This window comes from Notolepis coatsorum, assembly GCF_963971535.1.
Source record: "Notolepis coatsorum genome assembly, chromosome: 10".
Classification (NCBI taxonomy): domain Eukaryota; kingdom Metazoa; phylum Chordata; class Actinopteri; order Aulopiformes; family Paralepididae; genus Notolepis; species Notolepis coatsorum.
Window position 1 is genome coordinate 90,627,916 of NC_140174.1, and position 24,522 is coordinate 90,652,437.

Here is a 24,522-nt window from a genome sequence, read left to right on the forward strand (position 1 = left end):
TTCAGGAATTCAAATAACTAATAACTTTTTGTATAAGTTCCGTCAGTACAGACAGTTCTCAGTCTCTATCCGTGGCGCTGTTGGCGGCGCTCTCCATAATAATAATAATAATAATAATAATAATAATAATAATAATAATAATACAAAACCTACCATACTTTGTTTTACATTATGTTAATAACCTTTTTTTTTTTTATCAAATTTTTTATTATTAATTACACGAAACAGGACAACACAATAACCACAGTAACAAAAAACATAACTTCACAGGAGAATAACAAACAATAATAATACAGAATAATAAATTATAAAGACAAAAGAAAAAGAACAGCGTCCAACCTATCAAATACAGATGGCAATTTCAATAACAAAAATGTCTTCAAACATGCCAACCTTTCCCCACCTTTACAAAGTGGAGTGACTTAAAAGATTGTTTATGAGAGTGTTGCCGCAGATTTATTGTAGATAGCCTAGGTCCCTTACACATGTTCAAGACTGCCAAACTCGCAGAAGGTAAAGTGTAAGAAGAAAGAAATTCTTCCTCCAAGTTGGTTAACAGGTCAATCAGTCTGCCAATATTAGTCCCTTGGGGAGATGGCATGTGAATTGACATATAGCGCAGAATAGCTAAATACCTACCCCCCCTAAAATCCCCCCAGTCAAAGTTAGGAAGGACAAGACAAAAACCAAGACAGACAAGACATTTCCTCCTCCCCCTCCCCAGAGACCGCCGGACCCCCCCGATCAAGCGCCCCAACCCCGCTCAGCCGCACACGGCGGTCTTTACCTTCTCAGCTGCTGCGAACCACAGGTCAATGCCAGCCTGCCCTACCCCAATCACCCGAGCCGTGGATATCTCAAGATAAATCACATCCAATAGAGTTAGGGACCAGTTAATCATTGTAAGCTTCTCAGGCTCCTTCCATCTCATTGCTATTAGCTTCTTCGCTGCTGTGACGCCCGCTAGGACAACCCTTTTCAGTTGTACGGACGCGGGTAGTGTCGTTATATCGTTCAGGAGTAGCGTAACAGCTGTGAATGGGATAGTTAAGCCACACAGATCTGAAAGTTTGTCCGTTATTGACCTCCAGAAGCGGGCCACTGGTGGGCAATCCCAATACATATGCATATAAGTGCCAGTGGTCTTTTGAGAGCACAAAGTGCACCGAGAGTCGGTTATCAGTCCCATAGCAAATAGCTTCCTAGGTGTAAGATAGGTCCTATGAATATAATTAAAATTAATTTGCTGGTGATTGACATTATGTTAATAACCTAATAATCACAATCATTTTCCAAGTCTTCCATGTCTTCCAGGAGTCTGTGTGTCTTTGTTAACTGTGACTTCAGTAGCCTGGTCCACAGGGATTCGTCCAAAGGGGTTGTTACTTGACAGCTGCACTGAGAATTGGTCCATCTTGAAGGCCTCATACACAGAAGGATTCTTCTCTGGGAGGTTTGTTATCTGAGCAAAGTAAGGGGACAGGTACCTGGCATAATTTATCTTATCATAGGCAAAGCACCATGGGATCATGGAGGTGCAACTCCCAGTCCCCCTCACGAGAGGCACGCAGAAGGCCAAGTATTACGTCCTCTACCATGTATGACATCCAGAATGCAGAGAGCTCTCCATTGTTGTGAAGGAGGTGTTCCAGAAAGTATGTCACAGGGTTATCAGCTCTTATCAGTGGACTTTGCAGCATATTGTTCACTGGCCATGTCTTTCACATTGTCCAAGAATGATTTGATCATCCCACTCTTCTCTGGGACACTGTCCTCAACCCACAGTGTGAACTCTGAACTCTGCCCATGCAAGTCTCATCAGTGCTTCATATGTGTACTTTTCTAGCAGTAGGGGTGTATACCTTCCAAAAAATCACTATGAAAGTTAGTTCCCCAAGATGGTACCCGTGGCCCAAATTTGGGGCCCTGGCTCACGGTCTATAAGAGGCTAGCTCATTGTTAGCGTATCCAGGAGATGGATTTAAACTAGATTTATCACTATTTAAACTAGGTTTATCACAATTTAAACTAGATTTATCACTATTTAAACTAGGTTGATCACTATTTAAACTAGGTTGATCACTATTTAAGCTAGGTTTATCACTATTTAAACTAGGTTTATCACTATTTAAACTAGGTGTATCACTATTTAAGCTATATTTATCACTATTTAAACTAGGGTTATCACTATTTAAACTAGGTTGATCACTATTTAAACTAGGTTTATCACTATTTAAGCTATTTATCACTATTTAAACTAGGGTTATCACTATTTAAGCTATTTATCACTATTTAAACTAGGGTTATCACTATTTAAACTAGGTTTATCACTATTTAAGCTATATTTATCACTATTTAAACTAGGTTGGTCACTATTTAAACTAGGTTTATCACTATTTAAACTAGATTTATCACTATTTAAACTAGGTTTATCACTATTTAAGTCAAGATAGGTTGATCACTATTTAAGTCAAGATAGGTTGATCACTATTTAAACTAGGGTTATCACTATTTAAACTAGGTTTATCATTATTTAAACTAGGTTTATCATATTTAAACTAAAACTCTCTCTCTCTCTCTCTCAACAGGAGTTTTCCTCTCCAGACTTCAGGAATAGCTCTGTGTCCAGTAGAACCCCCACCCCGCCCGGACGATACTCACCCCACAGCCCCGTCGACCTGCCCGTGTCTCCTCGACGCAGGTGAGCAGGTTATGTTAAAATATCAGGTTATGCAACTCAAGTGTTTCACCACAAACAATCAACACTTGAGAGAATTACTAATGTCTGACCACCAATGCAAGTTACTCAGGAAGTGTAATTTACTGATTACTCCTTTTAAAAAGTAATCAAAATTACTTTACTGATTACTTTGTATCAAAGTAATTAGTTAGGTTACTTGTCACTTTCGATTACCTTCTGTTTAGCTTCTGTTGGTAGCTGTCCAGATGTCAGCTGTGGAAAGTAAACAAAGTCTAATGTTACCTCGCGGAGTGTGGCCTTCAAATGTAGCTTCCATCACTGCATATTCTCTCTCGAGGTAGCCAGCAAACGTCTTTCTCTGTTGGCAGCTTGGTATTGTTCTTTGTGAATAGGTAACATTTCCTTGACGATATACCCAGCGACAAGCCTTTTCAGACATTCTCACTCACTTGCCCTGATCTTAGATCCAGTTTCTGTTTTGTTTACATTAGTGCTGTCAATAGATAAAAAAAAAAGTAACTAATTAATCTCACAATTTTCTGTAATTAATCTAGATTCATCTAGATTAAAAATTGCATTTTTCTACTTAAGACCGAAGCTTGTAACAGATATTTACTTGAGTAAAATCATGGAATTAATGTAAAATCAACACAAAGAAAGTATATTTAGATTCAAAGACTATTTTAATAGCTTTCTTTGAATACAGTTTCTCTCCTGTGAAATACAAATGTTCAACAAAACCATCAACATTGACTCAGCTAGACCTCTTTCTTATATCCGCGGCGCTAAGATTGAAGATTTTTCACTCCATAGATTAATCTAGATTAATTTATTTTAATGCTTTAAATAATTTAAATTAATCTCCTAAATTAAAGCATTAATTTTGACAGCCCTAGTTTACATGCATCACTGGCCCTGGTAGAGGCTTCCCTGTCAGTGTCAGTTTTTTTATGAGTCAAGTTTCGGAGTCAAGGTTAACCTTTCACTACCACACTACAGAAGGTTAACCTTTCACTACCACACTACAGACGTCAGGTTAACCTTCTGTAGTGTGGTAGTGAAAGGGTTAACAGAATTCAAAGAATGCTAGCTGTAGCCTAAAACAAATTGACAGTTTCAACAACCATGTATAAACCTGTACACTTGTGCCATTGGCCTGGTGAATGTAAACACATGTTCTATTGGGTGTGCGTCTCGGTTTTCCCCATATACAGCCCCCTGCTGGTGAAGTAACGTCACAGTCTCTTGACACATGGCTGACTGTTCTGCAAAAACGGAACACACAATTAAACCCTTTTTGATAATTCATCAGGCAACTACACAACGACACTCTTTTAACAATTTCTCAGTTAATAATTAGCCCCTGTCCTGCCGGAGAGCTCGGAGAGCCTGCGTGTTGACAGAGCTTCATGAATCTTGACTTTGGCCCTGCTCCCCTCCTGGCTGCAGCGCTGTGACTCGTCAGTGGCTGGAATCAAATCCAGCCCCCCCCCCCCCCCAAAAGTCTGACTTCACTTCTACCCCTAATTGGCCCCCAGTCTGGAGACCCCTGCCTGCACACCAGGCCTCTCCCCCTTACTGCAAAGCCAATCGCGGGCTTAGTGACACCCATGTACCCGCCCCCTTTCTCTCCCTGGGCCAATGAGTGGCAGCAGAGGGGCACACCTTTCTCTCAGTTCTTCTTCTGTCTCGTCTAGTGTAGATAGAGGTGTGTGTGTGTTTTCCATCTGTGTGTGTTTTGAGTGTTTTTTTAGCTGAGCAGCCCGGCAGTGACCAGACGTGCAGGGACCGTATCAGAGAGTAACGTTGTAGTGAACTAGTCCTCTTTTGTTCTCTCTTTGTTTCTGAGGTGAGTCTTGAGTTTTGACTATTTTTTTTATATATATATATCTTTTATATAATGAGTTCAGGAGGTGCTGGTTTAGGTTTCTGTTGTTTTGGAATGCTATCCAAGGAATGGGGGGCTATTCCGACACCTCCGCTTGTCCTGGCTTTGGGAAACATGGTTGTTTTGGCTTTAGAGGAATGATCTCCATCTTTATGTTTTGGCTCCACACATTTTTGAGGGCTTGTTTACGTCTTCTTTTTTGTGTGTGACTAGATCATAATCATGGGTCGTCCGTACCAACTGTGGCTCCGTGGAAACCGGAGAGTCTGTCTTGTGTTTTGATGTATTCGTTCTGTGAACGTGCTGAATGAAAAAAGGTGCCGCTAGGCTATATACTGTTTCAGACATTTTAATTCACATACTGTGGTGAAACGGGCGGTCAGCTCAAGATAGTTGCTGTTCTCTCTTCTACGCCCCCTCACTCACTCACTCGTTTGTTTTGCACTTGGCCTGGAGTTTCCAGTTGTTTCTGGTGGTTTCATGTGAGGAAGGGATGACGACAGTCACAGAAGAAGGGAAGTGGGATCTCTGAGGGTGGAGTCGAGCGTGCAGAGATGTTGGAGGGTGCGCTGCTCGGGAGTCTGTTTTCAATTTGAAGCATGTTCTGCGATGCGGAGGGAAGGGTCTCCAGCGTGGACTGCAGCCACCAGATTTACTGTCCTGTCTATCCGCCGTCTCCTGTTTCAGCCGTGCTCCTGCAGCGGGACGCCAGCTCCCCAAACCTGGAGGAAAGGAGGCAGAAACTCTATATGGGGACGCGCACTCACACACACACTCAAACCTCCATGCACACACTGGATACATGTTGCACGCAATCCCATAACATGCGAACAGTGGGAAACAATGCAGCATCCTGTCCTTTCAAAACAGCCGCCGGAGGCCTATGGCGTCAGGAGAGAGACGGACGGGCGTATCTGTTCGCGCTGCTTGGACATTCAAATCACTGAAGGCTACTTTGTACCCAATGGACGACGATAGACCTCTACGGTGGTTACCCGAGTCGATTTTAAGCCTCAGGCGTGAGTCATGCTGTAAATATGTAGGCAGGTTTACTTTGCGTTGGCATGTGATGATAACAGACTGGATGATCCAGATCATGTGAGTTGACTGATTCCAGCTGACAGCTTTTAGCCCGGGATGTAGTATCTGCCCAGGTTGGCTACAGGTGAATGGAAGCAAACCGCACCTGCACCTGACTGACTGTAGGGCCAACCGGTTCCATCCTGACAGCCACTCTCACAGGTTCCCTCCAGGGCGAAAGGGGATGCTGACATTCTTTGTGGATTCTTTGTGTTCTTTGTGTGTTTTTCAACCCGTCTTGTCAGTCCATTCGTCTGTAGGGCAGTAGTTGTGACTGTTGTCATAAATGGTAAATGTTAATGGCTGCATTTATATAGCGCTGCTCTACCTCCTGAGCCACTGTCGGCCCCCTCATGGATGTGTTTTCTGAAGCAGTCGTAGAAAGACTTATCGTTGAAAGAGTATTGCAAAAAGGAAAAGACACAATTAAAGAATAACTGCTTCTCCGCCACACCAGTGGTGGTTAAGAATGTGCTTATAAAGTGAGCTACCGTGCCTTTCGCTAATCTGTTAATTGGGTGGCAACGTAAACCGCCCTAGGGTGTCCACTCTCCTCAAAGCATTTTCCACCTCCAACCCTCTGATGAAAGTAACCACAGATCTCACCATTTACTCGCAAGTTATTTGCCTGAAAAGGCAAAAGAAAACATTGCCTCCTGAGTATGGAGTGGTGTGGATGATGTGAGGCTGCGTAGGTAGTACGCTAGTAATACGTGAGTTTTCCATAGACGAATACCTCGAGTCAGACCATCGAGTCAGTTCCATCATGGCCGCTGGGGTGGATATAAGTGTAAAGATTACCTTACAGAAGAACAAAAAAACCTTCTCGTCACACGCGATACATAAATAGCTTCTGCTGGTCAACCGATACGTACACAATATCATATACACGGAGATCGTCTTCGTGTCGTCTTTACCTTTTTGCGTGTAGGACGTTTCCAGACAGTGTCTCCTGTAAGTGGATAAGGAGGACGTCTGCGGAGCACTTACAGTGAGATTGGAGACTGACTTTGGCCACTTGCCTGGGGTATGGAATCTAGATGTTGTGCTTGGAGGTCAAAATCACAGGGCTGGCTGCTGCCTCTGCATTCATTTCCTCTGGACTCCGTCAACCCCGACCCTGCATAAGTCCTCCGTAATGTGACATGTCTCTGTTGGAGCGTGGATCCGCAACGCTTTACCGATACTGTAGGTCCAAATGTAGTTAATTCAAATCAAATCAAATGTATAGCCTGAGATCACAAGTCATTGCCCCCATCATGGGCTGCACAGTCGAGAAGAAACATCAACGGACCAAGAACAAAAACAAAAACATCCGCCATAAAATCCAGATATGCAACACTCCCAGACTTTCCCCAATGAAGCTATGGAATGACTAGCATATATACTTGAAATGAAACACATATATGGTAGCAATAGTAACTAAGGTACATAAGAACATTAAACATTTTTTTTAAATAGAGCTAAAAACAACAACAAGAAAGCATAGGAAACAAACGCTGGTATGAAAATAAGATAAAGGCTAAAAGTCGAGGCTCGGAGCTCAAAGTATCAGAGTCGTATTCCCCAGGGGGCAGGAGAACTGCTCGGATCCAGTTGAAGTATCACTCGATACATGCACTCAGAGAGACGGAGACAGGGGTTAGAGAATCTCAAATAAAAGAAACACATCAATAAAATAAACAGACATCCTAACTGAACTAACCAGATTAAACTAAGGGTCTATCCCCGACCAGGTGTAATCAGGGCAGTCTGATTGGATTGGATTCTTAACCATCTCGGTGTCTTCCTCTTGTTGACCCGCAGCAGCTCCGGCTCCGACTTCGCCATGCAGAGGTTCGACAGGGAGTCTGAGGTGTACAAGATGATCCAGGAGAACAAGGAGTCGCGAACAGCTCCCCGTCAGTCCAACACCTTCCGCATGCTGCAAGAGGTCCTGGAGGCCGACGAGAAAGGTGAGCGCTGCACGGTCCTCATGAGAATTTATGATATTAATAATTAGTGCTGTCAGGCGATTACATTTTTTTATCTAATCAATTACAGGATTTGTAATTAATTTATCTAATTAATCGCATTTTAATCGCATAACCATTTTAGGCCTGATATTTTATATTCTATAATCATATTTCAAATTGCATGTGTCCGGGTGGCAGAATTCAGTACTGTATCTACAAAACCTTCTGTTTAATCATCTTTATTCATTTACTTAGATTTTTCAGGTCTGGTCAATTTTAGCATAGTGTTATTCACAGTCAAAAAAATTGAATTGATATTCTCATTTGGTTCATTACAATTTACTCAAGCCTAGTAACAGACACAGTATTTCTGACACTGGGAATACATTCCCTGAGATCCATAGATGTCCCTAGAATCAGATAACAAGAACATGCAAATGGCTATTTAAAAAAAAGTCTGTAAATGTTTATTCAACGTTTTAATGGAATGAATGAGATTATAAATAATTTTTTTATTTAAATTGTTTTATAAATTTTGAGTACATTTTCATAACGCAATAATTTGCTGTGTAATTAATTAATCTAATTAACGCGATAAACTGACAGCCCTATTAATAATTTAAAGGGACACTCAACATGTTGGGGAAATACACTTATTTGCCATCTTCTCCAGAGATGAGAAGATTGATATTGAATTTGAACTTTAGTTTCCTCACTTTTGACGGAGCTATGCTAGCTATTTAGCTGACGCTTTTCTCCCATGCGACTTACAACTTGTGAACAACAAGTCAGCAGGAGGGGTGCACCTGCGGCAGTTAACACAATGGCGCCCAAGGACGTATACCTCTGTGTTTCGATTCCACCCGTTGTGGACAGAGGCACGGATAAATCTGTGGCAAGTTGTTATTGCTTTTATTCCATTTTAATAACCTATTCAAGGTCGCCGAGCGGCACTGCAGATCTACCCTACTCTATGAATTCGACAAAGTGCAATACCGGCCAGATCCTCTTAGGGGCGCTATCGCGATAATGCAGTGTTCCCTGTGGCTGAACGGTGGACTCTTTTTTTTTACTTTTTTTTTTGTTTCCAGTAGCAGGATTCTGGATGTGTAGCATAGTAGCTTGGATTACGTTTTGCATCGCCGATTTCACCATGCAATAAGGGGATTTATCATCAGCCAATGGACATATCGATCTACCAGATGGCGATCGATAACGGGGAAATGCTCGGGGCGATCCCACCGGACCACGGTAAGATCTTTTTCACGTAAAGTACATCCCGATCGGGCCTTGTTTTGCTAGCCAACCAGGCGTTCGGCCTATGTGGCTAATGAGGTTAACGCGGTTATTGGTAATCGATAATCAGAAACGACGTCCCCCGCCCCCCCCCCCCCCCCCCCCCTTTCATGCATACATGCGTGAGGATCGTACCGATCATATGCAGTTTGAGTTTTAACTGGAGCGTATCTATAACCGAAATGCCATTGAATTTAATGTTATTAGCTATTAGCCCTGTATCTCGCCTCCCAGGAAATATACTAGACCCAAATCCGGTATAACGCTTATATTCACGGCGCTATAAAATGAGAACCTATTGATGATTTTTTTTTCTTTGAGCCATTTTGAAGGGACGGTTTATGGACTCAATTGACAATGAGAATGGACAGATAGCAATACTATACATTCCCCAGTCCTCTTGAGATTAATTAGACTCATCCCAATGGCCCCGAATGTGTTAATGATCAGTGGCATTGTTCGTCAAATAGTATCGAGCTTGAGTGTTGCACTCTTTAAAAAAAAAATTATTCTATTTATTTTTTGGGCTTTCTGTATCTTTCACCCATCCCAATTTAGTCGTTATGCCAATTCCCTTCCTGGTCGTTGCGCGCATTGCCTTACTGTCGGCCTGGGGAGGGTGTATAACTACCACATGCCTCCTCCGATACATGTGGAGTCGCCAGCCGCTTCTTTTCACCTGGCGGTGAGGAGTTTCACTGGGGGAACGTAACGCGTTTTCCCCTCAGATCCCCTCCCTGCTGAACGGGCTCCCCGACCGACCAGTAGGAGTCGCAGTTTACAACAACCAGGACACATACCCCACCGGCTTCCCACCCGCTAACACTGCCAATTGTGTTAGTAGGGACGACTGACCAAGCCGGAGGTACCGCTGACAGCTGGATTAGATCCCAGAGTCTCTGCGGTGGTAGGCGAGTGCTTAGTCCACTGTGCTACCCAGCCAGCCTGAGTGTTACACTCTTTCATAGTAGGGGTGCAACGACTCGTCGATGACGTCGACCATGACATTTCGTTGATTTGCATATTCATGACCGATGCATTGTATTTGTTACTCATGTGCCGTCTTTGCAGTGGAAATGGCAGACGTTCAAAGTTATAACATGCGCAACGTGCAATTGTCATTTCATAATAGACAGACCAGCGTGGACCTTACATTTTAGAAGCTATGTGTAGCACTTGTGTCACTAACAGTAACAGCTGTTCGCCACGGACCAGTTCTAGGTTCGAATGAGGAGATGAGTAATATACACAGTTAAAGGAGTAGTAGACCAAAGACAAGGTTATAACAGTGTCAGTGACCGGTAGTTTATTCACAACAAGCGCGCTAGCTAGACAATTACAATACATACAGTGAGGTAAAGTGAAGTATCCCTTTTAGGTTCTTTCATTAACCACTCCTTCTTTCAGGACGGTTAGTTCGATATCAGGTTCTAGGTTGGATCAACACATTTGGTTCGGTTCAGACGTCTCTGAGGTTATCACTAGCTAAAAGCTAGGTTTAAAGTTGGACATTAGATGTATCCCTTTTTCGTGAGTAACTCATTATCTTTCTTCTGCAATTGCAGATCAGTAAACTCTATAACAGTTTATCGTTCAGTAAACTCTATCAGTTTATCATTTCAATAGGTAAGTGTTTAAACATATTAATTTAAACCTTTAAGTGTGCAGGGAATGCAAGTACCTTATTAGGTGAAATTACTCTTTAAACTCTTCCTTTGCAGGTGTAATACGAACAAAGTACCAATAGAAATATTCAAGGTTATAGGAATGCAAATACCTTATCAGGTGAAATGACCCTTTAAACCATCTTTCTTTACAGGAGAACCAGCAGTGATTCAACTATAATCCATATGTTCAGTGAGATTCAAGTATCTTACTGGGTACATTTACCCTTTAACTCGTCCTCTTTACAGGAGAACATCAGTAGTTCAGGTATCTTATTGGGTGCATTTACCCTTTAACTCTCCCTCTTATAGGAGAAATATCAGTGGTTCAAGAATCTTACTGGGTGCATTTACCCTTTAACTCTCCCTTCTTATAGGAGAAATATCAGTGGTTCAAGTATCTTACTGGGTGCATTTATGCTTTAACTCTCCCTTCTTATAGGAGAAATATCAGTACCCATATATACAATGTGCATCAATCAAATACAAAATACAATATCAAAATACAAAAGGTGAAACGGGGTCAAAGCCCTTGGAAGTCCTTGTGCTCTTGTTCAATCAGTTTGTGTCATAGAAAAGGATATGATGGTCCATTGGAAGTTCTTGTGACTCAAGTTCAATTAGTTCGTTAATTCCTGATCCACTTCCTCACTGGGAATGAGGAAGGTAATTTCACAATCCTACCAGGCTGTTGAGGCAACAGGGTGTTGAGGCAACAGGGGTAATCAGATCAGGCCGGGCATAGCCTTGATCTAGATCTGAGGTCAATGAGTTGGCTCGCCATCTTGTGTCGGTCCGGCACACTGCCTCGTCCCGCGTGGGCACGCGTGATGAGTGGTGGTCGGTCGGGACTCCTGGGAACTCTTCCCGGGGGTGGAACGGGGCTGCTAGAAAAACCTGGCCTGCGTTATACAGGCATTCAGAAAATAAAAGCTATTTACCATCTTTTATCGCTTCATCATCTTTTCATTGCTTTTAGAATGAATAATCAATCCGGCTACTTTTAGCTATGCTAAGCTAAAGTAGGCTACCTTATCACAGCACGTGGGAATATCCATCTGTCTTATGCTAAGTTAGGCTAAAGTGCGCTAGCATATGGGAACATTCCTCACGTTCCATATTAAACTCTCAAAAGCAGTCAAAATGTATATAGACCATGTTCTTATTGTACAGCATATCAATACAATTATAAGTACTTCTGAAATGGTTTCTTTCTAGTTTTCATTTAACCAAATTGAGCTTGGAGCTTTGCTAGCATGACTCAGGATGAAGCTACATTATTAGCTGATTAGCATTGACCTAGCAATTTTGTACATTCGACAATGGACAGCACAATATTGATGAAACTCACCAAAACCCCTTCCGGAAATGGTATGCTCTTTAACTGCAACAACTTCTTCGGTTTTGTAACTGGGGGAATCTTTTATGACTGTTTGATAACTATTTCGTGGTGATAGTTCATTTCAGTATCCAGCAGCATTCAGCTGTGTCAGTCTCCGCCAATCTGTAATCTCATCTGCCGTATGGCAAGGCTCACCTGCCGTAAAGCAAGGCGTGGCTGTCGTGACACCTATCTCGTGTCATGAGGTAATTTAAAGGGCAGTGAGGCAATTCAAGGGATTTGGTCAAAACGTTGCTAATCTCATATGAATATACATATGACCCAATAACATTAACTATTTATGTTCTTACACAATAGCATTAACTATTTATGTTCTTATTCAATGGCATTAACTATTTATGTTCCTATAACTAAATAGTTATGAATCTGAAACCTGGGTTACATATGACATCAAGCTCTTCAACCCTGCCTTCGACAGCCCTGTGACAACTTCGCAAGTCGCGCTGTTTCTATGTGCAGTGAAAACTCTGCGAGCAACAGGTCCAATGCTTCTAACATGCTTTGCATCCTTGCCATTCCTTTATGCTAGTTCCAATAGTGAGGAGAGGCTGAGCCCGTCTCTCTCTCTCTCTCTCTCTCTCTCTCTCTCTCTCTCTCTCTCTCTCTCTCTCTCTCGGCTCATCTCCTACTCTGGGTATTCAGTAAGTGGTGTTAAAGAGGCAACTACCCATGTGACCTGAGGATACTAGTAAAACATTTTGAAATATTCAATTGCAAATAGAATCAATTGTTGTTGTTTTTTTATGGTACATTAATCGTTTAGATTAATCCACGTATCGATCAAATAATCGACAGATTAATCAAAATAATCGTTAGTTGTAGCCCTAGTGCATAGTAGTATAGACATAATTAGCATGATAGGTAGTAGTGTATATATAGTAGTAGGGTACACAATAGTAAAAAGACAGTAGGAGTGCTAAGTTAGGCTAGCATGCACCTGGGGCTACTGGACACACCGAGATGAAACCAACGTCGATCTTCTCATCCGTTTGTCCAGTAGCCCCGGAGAGAGGTCCAGGTGCACGCTAGCCTAGCGCTTGGCACAAATGACTAAACTAGTGTAAACTACTAATGAGTTGGTCGCAGTCAACCAGCACCTGCTAACGAGTCTGACCCTTTAGCTCAGCCGGTTAGTGCAGCCGCTTGTGGATCCTATGGTCCCAGGTTCAAATCCACTCGGTTACATTGGTTTTGATTGATTGATTGAAAACTTTATTAACAGATTGCAGAATGGGTACAATACAGTACAGCTCAATACACACAATTGTTAAGGGGATGCAGACCAGAGAAAGACTTTCGTCTTGTTTACATCAGGGTCCCCCATTTTCAATTTATCAGGACATATATGACATACATGACATACAGATAGTCAGTACTGCTACATCTATACATTTATGACATACCAGATTTGCAAATACAGTACTGTTTGTGATACAGAAGGAGTCAGGAAAAGGGAGTATATACATTTGACGTAGAAACTGTACATTGGAGGAGGTTGGGTGGGGGGGGTTGGGTACACTGGGATATTGACAACCATCTGGGTAATCTACATTGGAGGTGGTTGGGGGGAGGGGGGCACACTGTATAAACAAGCAAAACTGTACATTGAGGGGGGGGGGGGGGGGGACACTGTACAAACAAACAAAATTGTACATTGGACTATTGACAAAACCATACTAGGTAAATGACTGATGATTGGCAAATGGTGACAGCGGTGGGATCTTACTGCCCAGTGCCCTATGATTCTGCAGGTTCCCGTAGCAATGGGGGTGGGATCTCAGTGCCTTAACCCCGGGGAAAGTGTGCACGGGGATGAAAGCACGTGCGAGGACGCACTTCTCGGGGGGAGGACGACTGTAAACTACTAACGAGTTGGTTGCAGTCAACCAGCACCTGCTAACGGGTCGGACCCTTTAGCTCAGCTGGTTAGTGCGGCCGCCTGTGGATCCTATGGTCCCAGGTTCAAATCCACTCGGTTACACTAGGCTAGCATGCAGATCCCGTCTTAGATCCCATCTTTCACATGCCACGTGTCACACGCACACCACATTACTGCACACACCGCATCACGTCACATCGGATCTCATGACACAAGAACCAGCTGTGTACGGTGGAAGGCAGCCATTGCATCTCTGCCATAAAGTTGATAGGCTGCTGGCGCGTAGTCCAGGCTTTGTCCTCAGATCGCAGACATGATGTCAAATCCTTCGTACTTTCAGGCGCTTGTTCCTCACGCAGCATCTCCGCGTCGAAGTGAACCCTATCGAATGCATATTCCGTCTCCTGTCCAGCGAGGGAGGTGTTGAATTATTTGATAGTGAGACACAAACGATGTCCATCTGGCCGGCAGCTGTGCAGCAGAGACCAGGTCAGAGGATATTCCAGTTCTCCCGCCGGACGGCAGCTCACGGGGGAAAGGTGTGTGTTTTTGTTTCTTTAAACCCTCCTTCTGCTTTGAGAAACGGCAGCACAAATAAACCCAATGGTTTTAATAACGTTTTTTTACGGTGCGTTAACGAGCTGTGCGCCTTTTTTCGAGAAGCACGTCCCCCGCGTGATGAACGAGTGATGAATGGCGGCAAACATAAACACGCTCTGTCTAAAGAGGAGGATGGCGCTCAACCAGATGGGAGGCCGAAGTAAAAACAAACGGAGCGCCGATGCGGTAAACAGGTTATCATGTCTGTCATGGCCGCCTTTACGGATGGCTGTGAATGAGACCGTTACGAGCTGTTGGCTGCTAACTCTGACGCTCTGCTCTCTCTCTTTTATATGCGTGTGTCTGTGTATTTATGTGTCCGTATCTGTGTGTGTTTGTCTTATCCAGAGGCAGCTTTGAGGTTCCCGGGGAACCTTTCGCCAAACCCCCCCAAAACCAGCCCAGCGGTGGCCGGGGTCACCAAACACCACACCTGTGAGAAGTGCGGCAGCGGGATTGTGTAAGAGTCCCTCCCTCCTCCGTGTCGCCTGCAGTGTAGAGACGCACGTTCACACAGGGATTGTTTCGGTCGTCGTTGCAAAACAACTTAATTAATTCCTGGCAACCGAGTCGCCGTAATGATACTTGTGTCACCGTGATGATATTTTGCCCCGTGGCAAATATCGTTACTCATGTAAGGACATGATGTCGATGAGGTGTGGGAAGTACAGTATGTGTGGTAAATATTGTTACTCGTTTAAGAACATGATATGGATGAGGTGTGGGATGTACTGTATGTGTGGTAAATATTGTTACTCGTTTAAGAACATGATATGGATGAGGTGTGTGTGTACGTACATCTGTGTGTAACGCATCAAGATTAGTTATGCACATTGATGAAATAGAACAGAGTATATGTTTATTTACTATAAACTTTTCATATATATATATATGCATACCATGATCTTTATAAGAATGACCCCTGCTCATAATCATGAGAAAATCTCACTCACTGATTATGATGGATGCTAGGCATGCATGTAGTTATATTGGCTACCTACCCAAATATGTCAATAAGGATAACAATGGAATGTCACGGGAGGTGATGATGATTTCCTTTTACCTTTGCATCATGCACACAAAGTGCCCAACCCTCACGGAGGTCATAAGACACCATCTACAGTGGTAAAATATTACACTGCCTTCATCAGAAGCATCATAGGTGAAGCTTGGTCATATGGTTGTCCTGCTGGAAGTGACAGCTGCGCTCACCCCATGTGACCAAGCTGATGACCATGTGACCAAGCTGACGACCATGTGCACCTCAGATTCAGATAATTGTATTGCTTTTTAAAACGTACATACATTCAGAAAAACTTGAGTTTTGTTTCGCCCGGCTCCTCAACCGTAGTAGATGTGTAAACATGGTACACAACATATATTTCTATCTATACAAACTATAACTATAAGCTATAACTATAAATATAAACTATAACTATAAATATACTATAAACTAAAGTATAGAACTAAATGCATCTATACAAAACTATGCTATACTGTATAAATGGCAAGACTATAAACTAAACTATGAAACTAAACCTGTGGTGCTTCTGATAAAGGTGGTAGATAAAAAAGTCTCACTAGTCTGTACACACAAACAGTGTATAGTATGAGTTTATAGTCAGACGGACCTCGACCAATCACACGCTTGTTTGTCCTGTTCCCGCTCTCCTCTCAGCACGCAGGCCGTGCGCATCATGGACGACCGCTTCCGCCACCCGGAGTGCTACACCTGCACAGACTGCGGCCTCAACCTGAAGATGAGGGGTCACTTCTGGGCCGGCGAGCAGATGTTCTGTGAGAAGCACGCCCGCGAGCGGTACCAAGGCCCAGCCACCTCCCCCCACGCCACCGTCTCCCCTCAACACTGAGGCCCCCCCACGCTAACCCCCCCTTCCTCCCCCCTCCCCCTGCTGCCCGGCCGCTCCGCCTCTGGATAAGAAGGGTTGCCTGGCTATCAGCGATAGACCTTGGGCCGGGGCTCAACCCACTCATCAGAGGATCATCCGTTTCTATACTATTTACCCATAAGCCAATGTTTCGCCCCCATTCACTTAATTTTGTGTATTATTGTACAGTAGGTTTGTACAGTAGCTTTGTTTTTCATGTTCATGCTATACGACCCGGCCGCCCCCCCCCCCCATAGTCTCTCTTGGTTATTCTTATATGTACAGTACAGCTGTATCAGATTCACACGACTTCATTCTCTCTTGGTTATTCTTATATGTACAGTACAGCTCTATCAGATTCACAGGACTTCGTTCTCTCTTGGTTATTCTTATATGTACAGCTGTATCAGATTCACACGACTTCATTCTCTCTTGGTTATTCTTATATGTACAGTACATCTGTATCAGATTCACACGACTTCATTCTCTCTCGGTTATTCTTATAGCTCTAAGGATGTACAGCTGTATCTGATTGATACTACTTTATTCTGTACTTAGGACAGAAGCACGAGACCAGCTTATTATTAGACCAACAGGACTGGTTTCCTGGTGCTGGGAGGGTCTGAGCGATGATGCCAGATCCATTAAAAAGTATTTCGGATCTCCTGCTGACCCATTTATTGAGAAAAAGGGACCAAAACCTTCATCTGAACTGCATGCCATTTAGAAAATGTACCGTACACGGACATTGGTGTGTTTGTTTGCGCGTACTGTATGTGTGTATGTGGGTGCGCAAGTGTTTTGTGTATGTGCACTGCTGTGCATATATGTATGTGTGTGGATGCGTGCGCGTGCATGCATTCATGTGCAAATGTGCCGGTCTCTGCATGCCTGCCTTGCATCTGCGTATGCGTGTGGTGTGGGGATCGAGTTCCAGGCGTTGCTTTTGTTTTGAAGTGCCTGCATTGTTGACATTTCCCGCACACTACGTCACAAATCCTTTTTTGTGAGTTCTGCTCTCGAGTGCCAGGGCCAAAGGCCTTTTGGTTTGCTATTATATTCTTTTGTAAGCACATCTTATTAGTTGAAATGATGACTTCTTGAATGACTTTTGCCAACTTTTTGTGTTTTTTTCTTTTTTGATCATAAGGGAATATATTCTTGCATTATACAGATGATGATGTTTTTGATGTTTCTTTGATAGAAATGTATACTATATTATAGAGTGTTTAAATGCATAATGTATGCACAGGGCTTGACTGGTGTGAGGAGGATTGCTGACAATGCTTCACCTGTCCTGTTGGGAGACACACTATGATGTTCATTTCATATCGCACTTAATAAAATCACACAAATATGAAGCTCACACAAAGGAGATGCCCCTTTTTGACATTTATAGTCGATTTCAGAATGGCATGTTAGAATGTTGTATTTCAATGTACAGTAAATTGCACGCGTTACGTTTGTCAATGGGCTACGCCAGAGGTTCACAAGCTTTAATGGGTACCCCGTAATCTGGTAATTAAAGGGGCTCTGTGGCTCAGGAGGTAGAGCGGTCGTCTGGTAATCTGAAGGTTCCCGGTTCCATTTAGGCTTTATTTTATTTAACCTTTATTTAACCAGGTAAGTAATTAAGAACAAATTCTTATTTACGATGGTGATGAGGGATAGGCTCCTCCTGGCAGTGTCAAAGTGTCCTTGAGCAAGACACTTAACCCTTAAATGTTCCTGATGAGCAGGTTGGCACCTTGAATGGTTGCCTCCACCGTCGGTGTGTGAATGTGAGGTTGTAAAGCGCTTACTGTACAGTATATAGCGATAAAATCACTATATAAATGCAGTCCATTTACCATTTAAATCTGTGACCCCAGCCTTTGAAAAACACCTAAATCATTGATTCAACCAAGGGCATAGGTTTGATTCAACATTGGGTGGTGGGGGGGGGGGGGGGGGGGGTCTGGTGGTCCTCCCCTGGAAATGAAATAAAACACTTAATTTCCTGCATTCTGGTGTACTTTTATGAGAGGCACATCTGCAATGTTGAGATGGTAGGGCCCTGTAGGGGTGTCTGAAATTGTTGCATACTATATAGTTACAGGTAAGAACGATATATAAATGTATAAAATAAAAACATTTATATGGTACCTCATTTAACTAGACTTCCCGTGCGGAAGTAGAGAGGCGGACCGCAGCCTCGCCCTGCAGGTTCGGACAGTAAACGCTGTTCTGCCTCAAGTGTTTTGATTTATCTTCCGATCTGCCCACATGCCTCGTTTCCCCTTCTCGTCACAGAGAAGAGGATATTGGTTACTCCTTATCTCCAGTAATATCTCCCCAAACCAAACATACAGATAGATGGACTTTATTAGTCAGTTAGGATATTGAATTGTCGTCAACAGCGGCACGTTGCATAATGATAACTTGTAGTAAGTAGCCTACGGTGACTCGTCTATTTGTTGTTAATTTGATGAGTTGAGAGGTTTTTATGATGCATTATAAGGATAGATATGGCCTCTTTAATTCGTTTGGAATTAATTCCTCAGCACATTGATTGATGTATTTAACAGCTTTGAAAAAAACACATTTGAAGCTAGCTTCATACACATTCTTCAAAAAAGGTAATTGAGGATAAACACAGTAAAGCTAGCCTAAAGGCTTATTTATATTGTGGTCAGTAATGGGAGGTGGGTGATCTGAGCAGCATATCTTTTTTTACAATACAGCACCAACAACCTAAAAAAACACCTAATAATATAAACTCCCTGTAATGTCCATGGTTCACATAGTTGACTTTATGTTCATAATGTTCATTGAGCTTGGTAATGTTTAGTTCTGACCTATAGAGGGCGCTCTAGGTTTTACTCCTCAAGAGCGAGACACTCGGGTGATCTTGTCAGTGCACTACGGAGAAGCAGCGGGAGTATTGTTATTCTCCACTTGCACAATCTGAATGTAGCCATTTCCGGCTGACTTCCGGTTGCCAATAGCACTTCCTGTCCCATCCAAATACATTGGTTTTAGCTACTTTTCTCCCCTTATTTAAACAACTTTGTCGTCACAGAGAGGCAATGAAACGTTTGTATTATTATAGTATAGAATGTATTTAATAAGCAAACGTTTGTCAGCAGGGTTTTTGGGCTGTATTTCATGTAAAAACGTTTACTGTTAGTTTCCTTGCTCAGCCAGCATTAGCTAACCAAAGCTAGTGGTTAAACAGGCCGGATTAGCTTTGAGCTAACTATCTTTCCCGACCCATGTATTCATTCCATTCTAAATGTAGCGTGATCCAATCTGCGTTGTGTCTGGTGTGGTGTAGAAGTAGACTCCGACAACGGTACTCAATTGACATCTGGTTTTATTGGTGATCTGTTATCGAACCAAAAACAGCACAACAACATGGTGGTGAGCTACCGTCATAGCCGGTGGAATCCACCTCCGTTCTCCTTCACGTTAAACTCAAAGAGCTCGCGCACACTCAAAACAGTGCGCCATCCACAGTTACAGCAATTGTTGGCTACTACCAAATACATGTAACTCAATACAAGTCAAACTCAGCAAAAACATATGAAATAATATGAAATGAAAGACAGTGTGTAAGCATTAATTAAACCGAAATACAAAAACAACGGTTCATACCTGTTATCGAACCAAAAACAGCACAACAACATGGTGGTGAGCTACCGTCATAGCCGGTGGAATCCACCTGTTATTGTTAACAGAATATGAGTTAGCACACGACGGTACTGTGGCTGTTTTACACAGGGCGAATTAATGTCATCACACACAGGACAATTTCAGTACCAAAACCAAAACATAAATCAATTTTACAAGTTATACATAGCAATTCAAACAAATATTAGGTAACCGAAAGTGCATACCTCCGTTCTCCTTCACGTTAAACTCAAAGAGGCAGATCACTTCCGCCGGCGTTTCTCTTGCCGTCGAACCGGCTAAACCATTATTTAAAGTATTTACAATACAACAAATACTCAACTGGAAAGATGACCTATCCTCTCTAAACCCATTATAAAAGACCAAAAGGGATTTCGTTTGGAGAATCAGTAACTCAATATGAGGAAATTAATATAAACTAATAACCAAGACACCCCTCCAAAACACTCGAGTGAGCTCGGTCCACTTTGTTCCTTCAAAATAAGAGTGTTTCCTTCTTGACCTACTTATTTAAGATGAAAGATAAAAGTTTCTGTCCATGATCTAGCATAACAACTTCACTCTGCTACATTCACCCCTACTGTTTTATGCCAGATTATGGACATTGTTCCCTTCAATTAACTCAACAGCGCAAGTACAAACCAAAGAAATAGAAAATAAAAAAAATTATCACAATGAGTCAACGCGTCACATGTAACTCTGTGTATTCCCTTAATTCCAAACCTAGAAAATAGGTTGACCAGCTCAAAAGCTATCCGATGAAGGATCAGGAAAAATAAAGGGTAGCTAATCCCTCATCTAACCATAGAAAAAAACATGCCATGTACATATTTATACCATGGAATACACCAAAATTACTAAATCATGTCTAATGCAATAGACAACCATAACTACCAGTATGACTCAAAGAAAATCAAACAGCAAAATCAAAGAAAAAAAATATATATATAAATAAAAAGAATAACTAAAAAAAGGAAAACAAATTTTTTTTTGTCATCTTTTAAGATGACAGCAGAGCCCTGACTCTTTGTACAGCCATCGTCTGAATGAGCCTGTTAACTGGCCTGATGAACCTCCCCAGCCTAGTGTAAACCCCTTGAGGTACCCCAACTACACCCGGTATGACAGTGACAATGGCCGACTCAGGTTCACACACTGGAACAAGTAAGGATGAACTACAGGGGGCCTTCCCCGAAGCCATCATGTCCTCAGTGCCTGATTCCACAGTCGTCGTGTCTGACGACTGATCACTATCCTCAAGTTCACACACTGGTACAAGTAAGGATGAACTACAGGGGGCCTTCCCCGAAGCCATCATGTCCTCAGTGCCTGATTCCACAGTCGTCGTGTCTGACGACTGGTCACTATCCTGATAAACAATTACAGAGTATGACTCCTCTGATTCAACATCTGCATCTGGTCCCTCCATCCAAAAATGGCGTGGTTTCTTCAGTTTACACTCCTGCTCCCCACCATTATGTGTCTCAAGTGTAATTCTATGATGTTGATCACTACTCATACTTCCCACCTGCACCTCTGCTGGCTCTGATATACCCGTCCCTGTCATGGTATCTACTACCCCCTCCACACTGGACTCAGGAAGATGAGCAACCCACCGGGCAGTTCTCAGCTCATCCTGATCAGAATCATCTGTCATTTCCTCACTCGGAACAGTGCCAGGAATAGACACCTCAATCTCTGGCTCATCCCATGACGGCAGAGGCAGGAAATTGACGGGCATAATCAAGTTCCTATGAACAGTCTTAATCCTCCCTGTGACAGGATGACGGATACTGTATATGTTCAGCACACTGTTTTTACACACTACAGTATAGACAGCACTCTCCCAGCGGTCAGCTAGCTTTTTCTTGCCTCGCTCCCCCTTATTTGCCAGTAAGACCCGATCCCCCTTCTCTACCGAATGTCCCTTTAACTGTCTGTTATACACCTCAGCTTGCCTGGTCTGTTGCTTCTCAGCATGCTTCTGAGCAAGTGCCATTGCTTCCCTCAGATCCTTTCCCAGTGACTGGACATACTTATCCACATCCACCGTATCTCCATCCAAAAGGACACTCTCAAACATGACATCGACAGGTAATCTTGGGGTGCGACCAAACATCAAAAAGAAGGGTGGGAGCCCTGTGGTCTCATGCACCGTGCAGTTATAAGCAAACGTCAATGTGTTCAACATCTGAGGCCATTTCACCTTGGAACGAGGTGGCAAAGCACGGATCATATTACCTAAAGTGCGGTTTAGACGTTCTGCCTGTCCATTTCCCATAGGATGGTATGGCGTGGTATGGGATTTTTCAACCCCTGCCATCTGAAGCATCTCTGCTATGAGTGCACTCTCAAAATTAGCCCCTCTGTCGCTATGAATGCAGGCTGCAAAACCATAAACAGAAAAAAAATTATTCCAGAGCACTCTGGCCACTGTCTTGGCAGATTGATTGGGACACGGGTAAGCACATGCTAGTTTGGTAAAATGGTCAGTTATAACAAGCACATCAATGGACTTATTATTGGCATCCTCAGCCGACCAAAAGTCAATACACACCAACTCCAGCGGTGCAGTGGTGACTATAGATACCAGCGGAGCTCTAGCCTCAGGCTCCGGTGCTTTGCTCAGTACACATCTCTTACAATGACTCACATATTCTTTGACATCCTTTTCCATGGAGTTCCAATAGAAACGTTGTCTAGTGAGCCACAACATGCGCTGCTGGCCCTGGTGACCAGCCTCATCATGTACCCCTTTCAGCACCTGTCCTCTCAGAGCGCTCGGTACAACATATTGAAAGACCTTCTTCTTACTCACAGCGTGTTTTGAAACACGGTACAACACTCCTAATTTGTTTGTGAGTTTTCCCCACTGTCTCAGTGTGCGGTTTGTTTCTTTTGACTCATGAACTCTCTCTCTTCGAGATGGGCGGCGGCCTCTATCTACAAAGAATTTGACTCTACTAGTAACAGGGTCCTGGCACTGCTTGTCGTACAATTCCTCGTGAGTGAGGACAGGCAATGGGCTCTGTCCCATGGACACCAACCTTTCTAACTGCTGCACATGAGAGACTGCTCTCATAGCTGCGCCATCCTCCCAACAGCGATGTGTGTGGAGTACAGCAGATACCTCTTCACGGGATATGCTCCCACTGTCACTACCCACCTCACCACTGGCCTTAAGGGAACTCTGGGTGGACAACCCTAGGCCCTTCCTCCTCACCTCTGGTTCCTCACAGGTAAGACGGAACATGTTCTGCACGTCATCCACCTCCAAACCTTTAGCCTCCCTCAACAAGACATCATACGAGGTCCTTGTCAGCCTGTGCATCACCCTAGGCCGAGTAAAAGGCTCCCTGCTCAGTGCATCAGCTACTGTATTCTTAGGCCCAGGAATGTACTGAATGTCAAAATCAAAAGGTGCCAGCTTAGCTACCCATCTCTGCTCGCATGCATCAAGTTTTGGCTTTGTGAGGATGTACTTAAGTGGATTATTATCTGTCCACACTGTAAATCTATGTCCTCGCAGCCAATGGCTAAACTTGTCGTGTATAGCCCATTTCATGGCGAGAAACTCAAGCCTATGAGCTGGATATTTAGACTGAGCATGATTCAAAGATTTACTAGCAAAAGCTATGGGCCTGGCTGTGCCACACCCTTCCTGCACTTGTGAAAGCACAGCTCCCAGTCCACTAGTGGATGCATCTACAGACAATAGAAATGGCTGAGAAAAGTCAGGGTGAGCCAACAGAGCTTGTCCCACCAATGCGGCTTTTAACGCCTCAAAGGCCTCCCTACACTCTACAGCCCAGTCTGCTGCACTAAGCTTACGAAGGGGGGCAGCTCTCTTCCCTTTAACTTTGCCTCTCCGTGGCTTTTTCACACCCGTGGTCAGCTGAAACAGTGGTCTTGCAACTACAGAGCAGTTCTCAATGTAATGTTGATAATACACCACCATTCCTAAGAATGACCGGATCTTATTGGCAGACGGGGTGACACCATCCGACTCCATAATATCGCTCTCCGTCACACCCACTATAGCCTGCACCTTATCAGGGTCTGTGGCTATCCCTTCCCGAGAAACAATATGTCCCAAAAACTTCAGTGACTTTCTCAGAAACTGACACTTAGATGGAGACAACTTCAGGTTGTGTTCTCGTAAACGCTGAAATACCATCTCCAGCCTCTGCAAGCTCTCTTCTTCAGACTTGCCAAAGACCAGAAGGTCATCTAAGTAACAGAGAAGACTCAGTGAGTTCTGATCACCAAAGATTGTGAGCATCATTCTCATGAACGTAGCTGGACTGTTACAAAGCCCCTGGGGCATACGGTTATATTCATGTAAACCGAGAGGAGAGGAGAAAGCAGTGTATTTCTTATCATCCTCATGCAGTGGGACATTGTAATATCCGGATGTCAAATCCATAGAACTGAAAAAAGCATTGCCTCCCAACGCTGCAAGTACATCTGCTTGATGAGGTAATGGATGTGCATCT

General features: G+C 43.3%; 1 protein-coding gene across 2 annotated transcripts in view; it reads left to right on the forward strand.

Moving 5' to 3' along the window:
• Nucleotides 1-18,256, forward strand: part of pdlim2 (PDZ and LIM domain 2 (mystique)) — a 152,450-nt gene extending 134,194 nt beyond the window's left edge. The window contains exons 7-10 of one of the 2 annotated variants that reach the window (XM_084323430.1): nt 2,589-2,701; nt 7,476-7,624; nt 14,814-14,925; nt 16,144-18,256. In XM_084323430.1, coding sequence (XP_084179556.1) covers nt 2,589-2,701; nt 7,476-7,624; nt 14,814-14,925; nt 16,144-16,336 — 567 coding nt within the window. In that variant the 3' untranslated portion in view covers nt 16,337-18,256. The remainder of the gene's footprint in view (nt 1-2,588; nt 2,702-7,475; nt 7,625-14,813; nt 14,926-16,143) is intronic. The other variant, XM_084323431.1, reaches the window with a different exon arrangement.
• The last annotated feature ends 6,266 nt before the right edge of the window (nt 18,257-24,522 follow it).